We start from the raw sequence: 14,632 nt of genomic DNA on the forward strand, positions 1-14,632 counted from the left end.
TGAAGGATGGTTATCAATCTCAGTTGCTTGAGATGGCAATGCTTTTAATTCATCCTGGATTTTCCAGGAATTGTTCTCATGCTGCTCCAGGCAAGCCAAAGAGGCTGAAGGGAGCGGAGGCAGAATTTGAGGGAGTTGTTTGATTAGATTAGCCTCGAATTCTGGATCGGAAAAGATGTTACGTGTGTCTTGGAGGCAAGTACACACTACAGATTGTTCCTGAGGACTTGATAACGAAGTCCCCATATTTCTTAGAAGTGTAGGTGTCTTACTTGACAAATTCCACTCACCCGAGGGATCCTTGCGGATGATTGACGCGTCTTGGGGCCTGTGCCAGGCGAGATGAGTGCGAATTGTCGAAAGTTGACCTCAGTCCTACTCATCGGGATCCAGAGGATGCGTGCGCGCGCTGTAGCCCTTCCATACCGGGCGTGATGAGTAGGATGATAGGTGAATTACCTCAGAGAGGGCACCATTTTGTCGGGATCTGCAAGATGAAGGAAAGTAGGGGTCTTGCAGATGAAGCCTCAGGGGCAGGGATCTTTCTCCTTGACCAGCAAGGGGGGAGAAGAAAAGACGGGACACTCGAGTGTATGGCAGCTGTTCAGAGGCGGAATCTCTTGTTCCCCCGCCTCCTCTTCTTTTATTGTATCCCCCTACTACATTTGCTCTAGTTAATCAATACAGAGGTAACTAATTTCCTGAATACACAGGCATCAGTAAACAGAGTGGTTGGTAAACAGACAGGCTGGTAAGCAGACAGTTAATAGTAAACAGACACAGATACCATCCAAATACACAGACAAGTTCCTGAATACACGAACACTTTAACTACATTATCCAGAGACAATAGACAGCAGGTTAATGATCATCCTTACTGGAAACTAGTGACTTGCAGTTTTAGCATGAGGCCTGCCATTGTCATAGATATACATTTGCTACTGCCACAGACATATACATTGTAACAGCATAACAGCATAAATTTTCCCCACAGGTGGATATTGTGGGACCTTTGCCCAAGGCCACAAAGAGGGGGAACCGGTTCATTCTCACCATTGTGGACCATGCCACAAGGTACCCTGAAGCCATACCCTTGACTAACATTGAAACTAACACAGTGGCAGATGCCTTGGTGGGGTATATGTCCAGGATGGGATTTGCCTCAGAAATAATCACAGATTTGGGCACATCGTTTACATCGAAGCTCATGAAATGGTTATGGCAAATCTGTGGAATTAAACACAAGGAAACCACTGCCTATCACCCCGAAAGTAATGGGCTAACGGAGAAGTTCAATGGGACTCTAATGCGCATGTTTAGGGCTTACTTGGCAGAGAATCCAAACAATTGGGACCAGAAGCTGCAATCCCTTTTGTTTGCTTATCGATCAGTGCCACAAGCCAGTACTGGGTTCAGTCCGTTTGAACTTTTGTTTGGGAGAAGGGTGAAAGGGCCACTTGATTTGATCAAACAAAATTGGGAGCAGATCACCCAGGATGACCCACAAGATGTTGTGACATATATAGACTCTTTAAGGAATGACCTAAAGAGAAACCTAGAGCTAGCAGCAGAGACCCTGCAAGCTCAAAAGGTCAGAAAGAAAGCTTGGGATGACCAGCAAGCCAGGGAGAGGCACTTTAACCCAGGGGAGGAAGTGCTTTGGCCTAGGCTCTGCAAAGAGAACAAACTGCAGCTGGGTAGCCCAGAAATAAAAGACTTGGGTCACATGATAGGGGGAGGAGTGATCAAACCCCTAGAGGCCAAGATAGAAGCTGTTCGTGATTGGCCCAGACCCAACACCAAGAAAAAAGTCAAATCATTTCTTGGGTTGGTGGGCTACTACAGAAAGTTCATCCCGAGGTTTAGCGAGATAGCGACTCCGCTGACCGATCTGACGCGGAAGAAGACTGATGACCGCATCCCGTGGACCAGCGACTGTGAGGAGGCGTTCCAGAGGTTGAAGGAGGCCCTCATCAACTATCCAGTGCTGCGTGCTCCAGACTTCGACCGGGAGTTCATCATCTACACCGATGCGTCTAACAGCGGGGTAGGAGCAGTTCTTTGCCAGGAGGATGAAAATGGTGACCAGCATCCAGTGTCCTACCTGAGTAGGAAACTCCAGAAAGGTGAGAGACATTTGGCAACCGTGGAAAAGGAGTGCCTGGCCATAGTCGACGCGATCCAGAAGGCCAAGCCTTACATCTGGGGAAGACATTTTATTCTGTGCACTGACCATTCACCACTGCAATGGTTAAAGACAATGAAAACCCACAATAGTAAACTTATGAGGTGGGCTTTAAACCTGCAAGACTATGACTTTGAAGTGAAGGTGGTCAGAGGGTCAGTGAACTGTGTTGCTGACGCCTTGTCAAGAAGACCCGAAGAATGAAGACGGCGAAAGAAACATGGACTATGTATATATTTTGGTGACCAAAAGTTAAATGTACTTGTTTATTAAACATGCTTGGTTTGTATGAATAAAGGTAACTTGATGTACTGTAAATGGTAAATGTGTAAATGCCTAATTGATATGTTTATCCTAGAGTAAGTATGGTATGGTATGTTATTGTATAACTGTTTTTGTATGTTTTGGATCCAGGTTGTTTTTTGGAGAAAAGCACTTTAGCTTTCCCCCTACAAAACAACTTATAAAGAGGGGAGGTGTTACATACAGCACTGATGTTACCTGTCTGTCATGGTTTGGAGGGAAAGTTCCATCCTATGGGGAGTGGAAGGCGGGACATCAGGAGGAGGGGCTGTACTGTATATATATGTGGAGCCTGTGTGGAGAAGTTTAGAAAGGAGAAGAAGCTGGAAGGAGAAGCTGGGAAGAAGAAGCTGGTGTGGGAGTCTGTGTGTCAGACAGGGTACTACTGTGTGTCAGTCAGTACCAACCTGATAGGTTCAGGTGTCTGTATGGGTAGCCAGAACTGATAGGTTCAGGGTCTGTGCTTTATTTAAAGGTGTTCTGTGTGAACCCAAACTGGTGTATGTATGATTGAGACTAAGCCACGTTACTGTATCTTATTCACTTGATCATTTTATTTTCCCTGTGTGTTATTTAAATAAACCTTGTTCTTTTATTTGTTAAAAATCCATTCCTGGTCTGTGTGACTCCTTACAGGGAATGGTTGGTGGCAGCTTAGTGAAACTGTGGCATATCCCAGTAGGTCTGGGGTTGTCACAGTGGGTAATGATGGTGGCTACAATGCAGTGGAGGATTTATAAAATCAAAGCCACTTTTCCCTTTAGCACCATCTCGGTGAGAGAGTTTGAGTTGCCACTTCCCAAAAGAGTAAGAAATCAGCAAGTCTTTCATGTTACTCTGCAAGCAGAGTGGTGGCCCCTTAATACCCAAGTGTCACATCTGTTTTGGACCAAAGAAGCAGCATAATATGTTGAGTAAGTATGTAAATCCTCACCGCTCACCCTTTAAAATGAAGATGCAGAACTACTACATTTTTCTTGCCAAGGAAGATGTTTCTCTAGCCAAACAGAAGTCCTATGAGTTGTGAAAGAAGTCAGGAGGAAGAAATGGGGGGGGGGGTTCAGAGTATTAGGCTTCCCTTGTTTAAGAAGTTACAACATAAAGTTCAAAATAATGGTGGAGGAGAGGCCTGAAGTCATACCCTCCCCCCCATAGGCCCCTTGTAGACTACAATTATTTCCATCTAAGGAGCTAACCTAGCCTCTTCATTGGCCATGAGACTTTGGGACTTTAATAAAAGGAAATGATTTTGGAACTACACCATGAGACATTGGTGCACAGCCTGAAGAAGATTAATTATCATCGAAATCCTGCTTTATGTTTCTGGTTTCATTTTTTAATTGTCTAGTAAATGTATTGCCTATTTCTGCATTTGTAATGAGAAATTTGCAGGTACTCTTGATACTGTTCTCAGAGTGACAAGAATGACGTTTTCTGATAAATGTCCAGTTTCTTGCACCAAATCACACAATTGGCATGAATCATGCAAACTGCAGAATTGTACAATTTTTGTAGAACTAGGGTGATTGGTGTTTTCTTTATGAATGTTTAAGAACCTGAAACATTGCATGAGTTGTTTGTGTCTAACAATCAGTCGGTACTCCTGTATGGTATACGTGCATATATTTTAGTTCCCAAGGACAAAGGATGGTAGTTTTGCACATATTATGGGGAAACTAATAGAAAAGATCCTGTCTTATTCTTGGGTGGAGGCAAGAATTTTCACAAGGCTTCCACATTCCTAGTGATAGAGTCTCATTGAGCTGGAACAACCTAAATCAAGGAAGAGAAGAAATTTTATGGGTAGTCTTCATGTCCATAGGAAAGAGGAAACAAAGGGACTTCTAATATGAGTGAGATCAGAATGAAGCGCTAGTATCATTCTGTTCTGTCTTTCAGTCTCAATATAAATTCACAACTCTCCAGGCAGGAGATTAGTTAACGTGATGGGTTTGTAGGTGGTTCCTTAAAAAATTGAAACAGAGCACTTGATATTAAAGAGTGTGAAGCGTTGCTTAAAGGAGCTGGTTGACTCTACAATTTTTCATGTGTATAACAACTGTGTGTGGAACTTCATTCATGCCCTGAATTGCAAGCACGGTGGTAAGCAGTTACAGGAAGTTTAAATTATTCTCGAAGAACAGTTTAATTTGGTGTCTTCTGAGTTATTTCTTTCCATTACATTGTTACAGCCTCAGTCTGCATAGTTTAAATGAATAACGTTTAGCTCTTTATAGACATCTGTCTGTTGCAAAGCGATCTAGACAAACTGTGCTATTTTGATAAGGCCATTCCCTTTTCCGGCCCGGTATATAATAGCAGAATGATGTCTGTGTGGAAATTGCTTTGAGAATTTTCTTCATGAATCACAGGGAACGAGGCACTGTTGTTTTGGCTTGTCTCTCCCCCCCCCCCCCGCCCTCGATACCAAGATAGCTTATAGGGAAGTATGTTATTTGAGATTGCTAAAGTCCCAAAAGAGATATACACAGATCTAATATCCACTGAATCTCCATTGTCATCAAGTTCTGCTAATGCATTTGTTCTGTCAGGAATCCCAATGTGGAGTGTTCTTTGTTGGGACGCTCTTAATTATGAGATGCTGCTTTCTATCAGATCACCGTGTTTGTCCATTTAGCACACGGGAAGCCTGCATGTGGTCCATGAGTAACATGCTGCTCACTTGCCCATTTTTTTTCAGCCCTGCTACCATCATCTAACAAATTTGCCACTCCCCTACATTTCTATTGAAAATAAGATGCATAGGAAGTATGTATCTCGTTTTAAAATAGAATTGCGATCCCAGAAGCACGATCTTGTTTTAAAGAAAGACACAGACACTCTTTATTTGTTTTTAAGGGAAATTCCAAGGTTCCCCCCCCCCGTGTCACAAAAATTAAATGGCAGGATGCAGGGAATAACAAACACCACTCTCCCTTCTGCTACTTCCACTCACCACCAGGATCCTTGCCTCTCCAGAGAACTACCACTGCCCACTCTGTTTTCCAAAGTTGCCTGTTCCCTGAATACCCAGCTCCAAAAGGCCAGGAATTCATTGAGCAGCCTCAGGTAGTGGCAACGTCTATGGGAGCCCCACCATAGCCTTCAGTAGGAAGTGCAGGTGAGATGCCACCATGTCCTCCCTTTCAGCCATGGGGGGGAGTGGTTGGGTGTTAGTGCCCTTGTCCTCTTTGCTTCTGGATGCAAGCCTTCTCCTCCATTTTGATCTGGCAGGCAGGTTATTTGGCAAGCATATGGGTACAAGAGCCATCAGATCCTCCTTTGCCCTCCCAACCCTGGAGTAAAGACGCAAGACAGTGATCTGGGTTAAATACACTTTATTGATTTACCGTATTTCTCCATGTATAAGATGCCCCCATGTGTAAAATGCCCCCACTTTTCTAATCCAAAATTAAAAAATCTAAGTGGGGCTTAGCAAGTGTAGGGGAAAAGGGATAAAAGCACTGCAGAATCGCTTTGATCCCTGCTTTCCCCCTCCACGTGTCTTTGTTCTCTCCTCAGCTTACTTCCATGTATAGGATGACCCTCAATTTTTAGTCTAAAGATTTTAGACAAAAGTATAGTCTTATAAACAGAAAAATATAGTAAATTCAAATTCGAATTTGCCATCCTTTGGCAAAAGGAAGGGGTCTGCTGTAGTGCGGAAACAGGTAAATGGCAGGGGTATCCAAATACCCCTTGATCAACAAATGGGTGAGTCCCTGGCCCCAGGTTCCAGTGGTCTTAAAGACTGCAGGAATCTGGTCAGCTGCTAATAAACACCCCCAAACCTCAAGCCATCTTTAGTTGGTGATTGTTGGTCTGGAAATGGCCCAGCGCATCCTTCCCGAACCGGCCCTGCAATTGCATGGTCCACAGTGCTGGGAGGTCGGCTGTGCTTTTGGCTTACCTGAAATTACAGTGGGACACACTGAAAATACCTGCGGGTTTTTCTGCACTATCCGCCAGTGTGACCAAAAATTTCCACCAAAATGCCTACAACCCTCTTCCAGTGTGGGCTAGGTGAAAAATCCCCCCATCCAAAGGCCAATCAGGATGAAGGTCAAAAATTCCTATCCGGCCCCTAAAGGTGACCAGAAAAACTCACACTAGAAATAGGGTGGGCAGGTGGGGGCCTGGAAAAGAAGAGGGCAGCACGAGGGGGGAATGCCCCTTAAGTAAACTTGCATTCCCCCTCCTACTGATAAGTCTCTTGAGACCAACCAGTTTCGCCTCATCCGGGGTGTAGGGCAAAGAGCCAGCCTCGCTGCTCGAACTCCGTGGACTCAGCAGCAGCTGCAGCATTTGTGGTGGGGGCATTGGTGCCACTGCTGTTGCATGTTTTGCTTCTTAGATGACCACTGTCATGACAATGGGAAAGGTGACATTCGGCTTTCCACTCCAAGGGCAAAGTTCCAAATTCAGTAAAGGTGAAACTAGGTTCAAGGCTCCCTTTCCTGGGTGCCAATCCCTTTCCAATCTAGCCCAATATAGTCTACTTTGAGGTGAGGTGGGGAAAAAGAATCTCCACAGCTGTCTTGGTGCTCTAAGGTGTTCTACCTGCTCCTTTTTCAAATGGAGATGTCAGGAATTCAACCTGGGATGTACTAGACAGAAGCCATGTGATCTACCACTGAGGAACAGTCCACATTTTGAGAAGAGGACTCCCCAGACTTTGAACTTTCTTCTTCTACCACAGTTTTCTAGCAAACTACTGGCAAAGGGTACAATCTAGGGAAGCATGATAAGTGAAGCACTTCCTATGTGCTCATTGTTTTGGCAAGATCACTTCCAATGAAATCAACAGCATTTAATGGTGCTTAAATTTGGCTGGGTCATGTCCAAGATGGTTAATATGAGCTTCAGACAATCACTACTGCATCATTTCCTGCTGATCCATTTTCTTTTACTTGTTCTCAGATTGTTTTTTATAGTTCTGTATTTATTTTGTTCATCTCTTTCAGTGAGCTTTATAAACAAAGTAACTCTTCAGAGGCAATTGTCAGATGGCCTTCATTTATGCAAAAGTAAAATGTTTCCCTAGCAGTTGTTCCTAATAGTGCCAGTCTATGTACAAAGCAGCTATAGTAATGATCCTTGCTCAGAAAACTTAACAAAAGCAACTCAGGATAGAAGGACATCTGTTTTGATACTCATCCAGAGCCTAAATGCTTCTTCTTCCTTTTCTTCCTGCAAAGTAGAACTTGTGCAGAAGCTTTAGTTCCAGATATTTTTGAGAAAATGAAGGATTAGAGAACACGGTTAAGTTTGGGATTAGAATAGTCGATCCAACAGGCATATCCTAAATTCCACCTTATGTCTACCAGCTAATTTTCAAGAAGCTGCCACATGTTGTGTCTACATAATATCGTTGGCAGTACAGTATTCACTATTGTATTCCAAAGTATTTTGGAGTGGCATGGTTTTGAATGGACAATGAAGATCCACACACCTTTCTCTCTCTTTTTAAATCAAAGGCCTGCTCTTGGTGAAGATAAAAGCTGCTAGAACTCCATCACTGATAGAGACCAAAACAATTGTCAGCATTTTTCTATTCTCTTTGGAGGCTTGGCTATGGAAACTGTTGTAATGTGTGTTTAAACATTTACTTAACCCACCACTGCCAAAGAAAATGTAGTGGGCTCTCTTGGGGATCAGGGTGTGCCATTTATGTTTTCTTTGGACTACAGATGCCAGACTTATTTAATTCTCCAGGCAGAATTCTCAGAGGTCCAGCCCACAAACACATACCTCCAGACACCTTCATTTCAAGTACCTGGACAAGACCGGATCTTCTTCAAGGCCTTCTTCCAAATCTTCATTTCCAGCTACACGCAGCACTTGGGGTTGCAGTCTCAATGGTCTCTATATTCTATAAAAGACGCCTCCTGAAACACACCCCTGTTTAAGGGATATGGGAGCCCAATCTTTTCCCTCTACTTTTCTCCCTGTGGGTAGATAACAATATATATACCCCCATGTAACCAAACTGGCAACACTTTGGAGAAGTGGTTTACATTCAGGGAAATGATGCAGAAAGGAAATGATGCAGTGCCCTCCCTAACACTGCTTCTCCAATTTGAATCAAATCTTAATGTAATTCATTTCCAGTAAAAACGAAGTGATGGGAGAGCGAGTGATTGCTTTCCAAGTGTAGTGTTTCATTTGGCTTTAAACGCCAACACAGGTACAGTATTTTAGCTCTCAGCTAAATAACACTCCCCATTATACCAGTTTACATAGAAGAGCTACATTTTAGAATCTTCGTGATGACAGCCTGCCATGGGTGATACCTACATTGTCATTGTTGTCACTTGGAATCAACTTATAGTGATCCTAATATGGCTTTCAAGGTACAGTGGTGCCTCGTTTAACAACATTAATTCATTCCAGTGAAATCGCTGTAGAGCTAAAACGTCGTAAAGCGAAAATAAAAAACCCATTGAAATGCATTAAAACCCGGTTAATGCATTCCAGTGGGCTAAAAACTCACCGTCCAGTGAAGATCCTCCATACGGCGGCCATTTTCGGTGCCTGTATTGCGAGGAATCCATCCCTAAGCAGAGCGGGGAGCCATTTTGAGCACCCAGCAGCCATTTTGAAAACCCAACGATCAGTTGTTTTGATTGTCGTAATGCGAAGAATCGGTTCCTGAAGCAGGGAACCGATCTTCGCAAAGCAAAAAAAAAAAAAAAAGCATTTAAAACATTGTTTTGAAGCTGATTCATCGTAATGTGGGGTAATCGTTAAGCGCGGCACGACTGTAAGTGAGAAATGTAAGGAATGGTTTTACCATTTATTTATTTATTTATTTATTTATTTATTTATTTATTTATTTATTTATTTATTTATTTATATGCCACCCACACTACCCGAAGGTCTCTGGGCGGCTTACAGCATTTAAAATACAATATCCTCATTACGTTTTCATGGCTGAGTGGGGATTTGAACCCAGACTTCCTGACTCCTAGTCCATCATTCTATTTATTATACCACACTGGATATCTGATACCTACATGACAGCTGGGATAGACAGTATGCTGGCATGCAAGTGGTAACCACAGCTACAGGAATATCTATGATGGATTGTGTAGGCGAGAGCTGTAGAAAAGAGTTTATTAACAGCCTCCATCTTGGACCATGATGTTTGCACTGGCACTGAGAAACATTTCAACTCTGCAAGGAGACATGACTCATGTACCTTCCACTGGGCTCAGGTGAGGGTGAACTGGGAGGCAAGGGAGAAGATGGTTTTGGAACTACGAATTCCATTCCAAAATGAACCTAGATAAGATAGCAAAAGTGCAAATAAGTGAAACTAAATAGTACAGCTAGCCCATAATTGGAAGCACTGCCACATTTTGAAGGTTAGTTTGCTTTTGTTTTGTGACTGGTCATTGGGAGATAAATATGGGTTCATTTGCAAATCTCTTTGCTCAGACATAAAGTTTTGAAGGAACTATGTGCCTGGAAGGAAACTTGTTGTACAGTAACAGGACAACCACATTTTACCAAAATGCTTCCTCAAAGTGGAGAAGTCTGTGAAAGAAAACTCTTCTAGCCTCAAAAATTTTTCACCATACTAACTTTCTACACACAATGAACATTTGATTAGGAATGTGGCCTAAAGGAGAAAGTTGACAAGATTGTAGCAAGAGATGAGAAAGAGGAATTATTGCCAAAGGCCAGATCAAAGTGAGAACAGTCCCCCGAGCAAATGTTTCTGGCGATCCCCACATGCAACCCAGGACAACATTCTGAAGTGTGTGTTTTAACAGAACTGGTATATGGGAATGTGAAATCATGTAACTGAGAATTTTGGGTATAATTTAAAGAATTCCTTAAGACGTAATGTGGTAAAGCAAGTTGCTGTTCTCTCAGCTTCATCCTCCATTCTTTAACACAGAGATGATAATTCAGCACTACCTCCTTAACAGAGATCCTTCTACTTTTTAGAAGTCACTTCCCTTCAATGTGGTTCAAAGCATCTGATCACTTGGAACTGATGCAGAAAGGAAAGACAATCCAGCACAAGCACCCACACACAAAGTGGTGCTTTGACAAAGCACTTTCCCTCCTACTTCCTGAGCGAGGACTGGGACAGCACACACATGTGTGCACACACAAGCAGTGCCAGCACTCACCTCCTCCCTGCAAAGTCTGTCTCCCAAGACATCCTCTTTTTTAACATCTTCTCCTCTGAGTTCATATTTATTTTTTACATCTTAATGATCTCCACTGCCAGCAAAATAGGATGAAGAAATAAGTGACTGAGGAAGGAAAGCCTTCTTCGGGCAGTTCCTTTGAACTGTGCCACCTACAGGCACTTCAAATGGAACCGCAATTAGAAGGGATGTTTCTTCTCTGCCTGTGCAGTCATTTTAATAATAATAATTTAAAAATCCCAATGCCCTGGTGTGACTTCACAGTGAAAGAATGCAAGTTAATTGACATTTAGCTCACTGTGCAGTTGCACCCTTAGTTTCCCTACATAAGCCTTTCCAACCCAGACAACTACTGTATATATGGAACTTTACTTCCAATCCCTGAACAGCATGTGGATGATGTGAGTTGTAGTCCAATGCATTTCAGGCTGTCTGGTTCGGGAAAGCTGTCCATGACTGTAAACATTTCTGTCACCTTTTTTGCACCTAAGAATTTAGAGAAAGGTCAGAGATAAAATCTAATTTTTTTTCATCAGGAAAATTATACTGCTGACTGTATAAGTGAAAGTCCCAAGTTCTGTTAAGTGGCAATTATTTCCAGTATTATCTGTTCGATTAACATTTGATTAAAGCAGCCGCTTCGCCAGACTCTTCCATGGTATACATGTCCCGGTATTCTTCCAAAGAGCTGTTGAGCCCTTGATTATGAAACCTGTAAAGTATATGTGACCTACATAAAGAAAAAGCACAACCAAGGCATGAAAAAAACCACCTTATTTTGTGTCAAACATTTTGTAAACACAGCTGTTCATTTTGCTAAATCAGTAGAGGGAGACGTGCTGCAGTACTATTGCACATATATATATACACAGATACAATTTTTCAGCCAAGCATACAATCGTCGTGTCTTTTCCTTGTGACTACATGCTGCAGAGAAACAGTATATGTGGAGAAAATGGATTTTTGAGGTCAAGAGTGAAGAATGGTTACCTGAATTCTGTGGAGAGGGGTGTTAACTGGAGCATTTCGACACAGCAAAATTCTACCACTAGAGCTAAAAAGACTTTTTGCAGATATTCCATTTCCCTTCCTTACGTAGGAAAAAAGATAGAAAAGTGATGAAATATACAGGTTTGCAAACTGATGATAACCTCTGTTAAGGAATGTTGAGGCTACTAGTCAAGATAGCTACATATCATCTCAAGTGTGCCTCCATATATAGCTGAGGAAATGTATATGGAGATACAGTTGTGTCCTGTAGATGGGGCTTTCTGTGACACTAGTTGACCAATGTGTAGATGGAATCTTGGATTAGGTAGGCCCTTTGTCTGATCCAGCAGGGCTTTCTTGTGGACCTCTTATAAAGGTCCTTGGCAGGACGATTGCATCTCAAATAAAAGTTTACATTAAAACCTTTTCATTATAGTATCCTCATAGTATCTGCATGTGTAATATTTTGGGTGGGTATCACTGGGCATCTGCTAAGGACCATACTTCATATGCCTGTTCATGTTCTGATCTGATCTACCTGTTGCTGCTTCTCATTCCTCTCCATTCACACCAGCTATTGGCAAAAATTTTGGAGCAGGGAATTTTGGGCCCTCTGGATGTTTTTGCCTGCTGCCCCACCTTCACACAGTCAGTGATAAGGAACTGTGGCAACTTTTAGGTCCAAATATTACAAAGCCAACATTTCCTCACTTCTGTTTTAAAGAAATATTTGTGACTTCAGAAAATAAACTTTTTTCCATAATTAAAATACAAAATTTACTGTGGACACTGGCCCAGAATGATTGACCTGAATTTATGACTATCCTTAAGCTTGAATGTGGGGTTTTTTTTACCCATCAGCCATACTCTTCACAAGAAGAATGAGAACTGTGACATAAGTCATTCTTACATATACATTTAATGTACAGACTACAGTTTTCAGAGCTAGCTTCCACAGTTTTAAGGGATAAGGAAGTTTTAAGCCCTGAGCTATGGGATTTCTCACCACTTAAATCACTTGGTAATTCATCAGACATTCAAGATAATGAACAAGAGCGGGCTGAGTAATTGCCTGCTATCTGCAAGGCACTTACAATCTGTCCCAGGAATGGTTGCATGACAGAGATGAAGGCCTTCCTTTTCCACAGTTAGGCTGATTAATAATATTGTGAAGCTATCTGTCCTTAGAGTATCAAGGGTTGAGTGGAAATCTCACTCTCTTCCTATTTATGCCATTTACATTTTGATTATTTATCAGACGCTGTTAGATACAACTTCTCGTCCCTAGGAGAGGCGATTATGGTGAAAATGTAACTAAAACTGGAGTAGATGTATACTCTGTGAAAAGGAGTTATAGGAATGGAAAAAATGTGATAACATTACTCCTTTTATTTAAGAATTGTTATAAACACCTTTCGATTTAGGAGTTTTATAAACTATTGACATTTAAAGATATGGAAATTGTGTGCAATAATATAATTTGCATTTGAGAATACAATATAATTTACACCTATTATTGAAGGTGTGAGCAGGAGGGAAGCTAAAAGAATAGGATTCATTTCCACACTGCAGCCCAATCTTCCAGTCATAAGGCTTCCCTCGGGACATGCCTAGCAACCTCCAGCTCTGCATTCACTTCCAGCTCTGCAGTATTAAGATTATTGTATTATTATGACACAAATAGCAGGACAAATTCCTATCTAGTTGCTCCCTAAATCTGATCCAACCTTTGTAGCACAATTCTACTCATATGGACATGGAAGTAAATCTCACTTGTTTTAGTGCAGTTTACTCGCGGAAATGGAGGCATAGAATGGGAGCCTTCGTTTGGGTTACATGATTAAAAAGGGTTTAACTCTGGCAATTTGCACTGACCCTATCTGGAAGTCAGGAGGGTATTCCACCTCAACTAGTTTTCCATGCAGTTGTGCTTTGTTAAACTCCCTCCACTGCATGTCTGGCATGAGATAGCTTTGCCGGTCCCCTGGAACTGTATTAGCTTTGAGTACTTCCACAGATCCCTCATGACCCAAAGTGGAAGAAAGTGTTGTGGGAATAAACAGACTGGGTAGTTGTGGGGGATCACTGTGCTATAAATGAGCCAGGAATAACATGAGATGCCATGTCACACAAACATCACTCCCGAGAGAAGAAGGGGAAAGCATTTCATGGTTGAGACTACATGTCTTAAACTGGAGTGGAAATTGGCAGAAATGCCATAATCACCTCTAAGGGCCAAAGCACAAACATCCTTGATGTCACTTCATTCTTTTGTCCATCTCGTCATTCTCATTCTCATCTATTTATTTGCCCCCCCCTCCACTAATAGCACCAAAAGCCACTCACAACATATCAGATAACAATAACTATAGCAGTTTGTAAGGAATAAAAGAAATTACAAGCAACCATTGTCTCTACAGATAAACACATAAGGTAATAACAATACCCTATTGAATAAAACAAAAAGAAAACCTGACCTCATCTACCAATTTAAACAAAAACAGATTAGAGAGATTAATGCCTAACATAGAGGGAATCGACACCACCCACTTTATCCACTGGACTGTGCAATCTTCATTTAATATTGCAACTGAATTTGCAATTTCTGTCCAATTGATGTACCACCACCCTCCGAATTGCTAATCCACACATGTTCTCCTTGTTTTCCAATTTCTTCCGGGGGATGGCTTTCCATGGTAGGGTGTAAAAGCCAAACGTCCTCCCCTCCCCTATCTCCCTTCTCGTTTTCTTGCCCCCTCCCCATTATTTTCCAAGGCAGAACACAGTAAGAATGGGAGGGATAAATGTGGGCAAAGCCTAACTTGGGGAGATGTTCAATGTACTATCCCCCCCCAAGTGATGGTGGTGGAAAGAGACATCTTGCATTCATCTAAACAGGGGAGTGTGGGTGGGTAGGGATAAGCAGCGTGGTTACATGGGGGTATTCAATATTATAGAATTATAACATTGCAGTGTTATTATCTTTAAT

General features: G+C 42.1%; 1 protein-coding gene across 1 annotated transcript in view; it reads left to right on the top strand.

Moving 5' to 3' along the window:
* LOC144586545 (uncharacterized) overlaps positions 1-13,958 on the top strand; it is a 32,260-nt gene extending 18,302 nt beyond the window's left edge. The window contains exon 2 of the mRNA XM_078384883.1: positions 995-13,958. Coding sequence (XP_078241009.1) covers positions 995-2,389 — 1,395 coding nt within the window. The 3' untranslated portion in view covers positions 2,390-13,958. The remainder of the gene's footprint in view (positions 1-994) is intronic.
* The last annotated feature ends 674 nt before the right edge of the window (positions 13,959-14,632 follow it).

The sequence above is a fragment of the Pogona vitticeps genome, chromosome 2 (assembly GCF_051106095.1).
Source record: "Pogona vitticeps strain Pit_001003342236 chromosome 2, PviZW2.1, whole genome shotgun sequence".
NCBI lineage: Eukaryota > Metazoa > Chordata > Lepidosauria > Squamata > Agamidae > Pogona > Pogona vitticeps.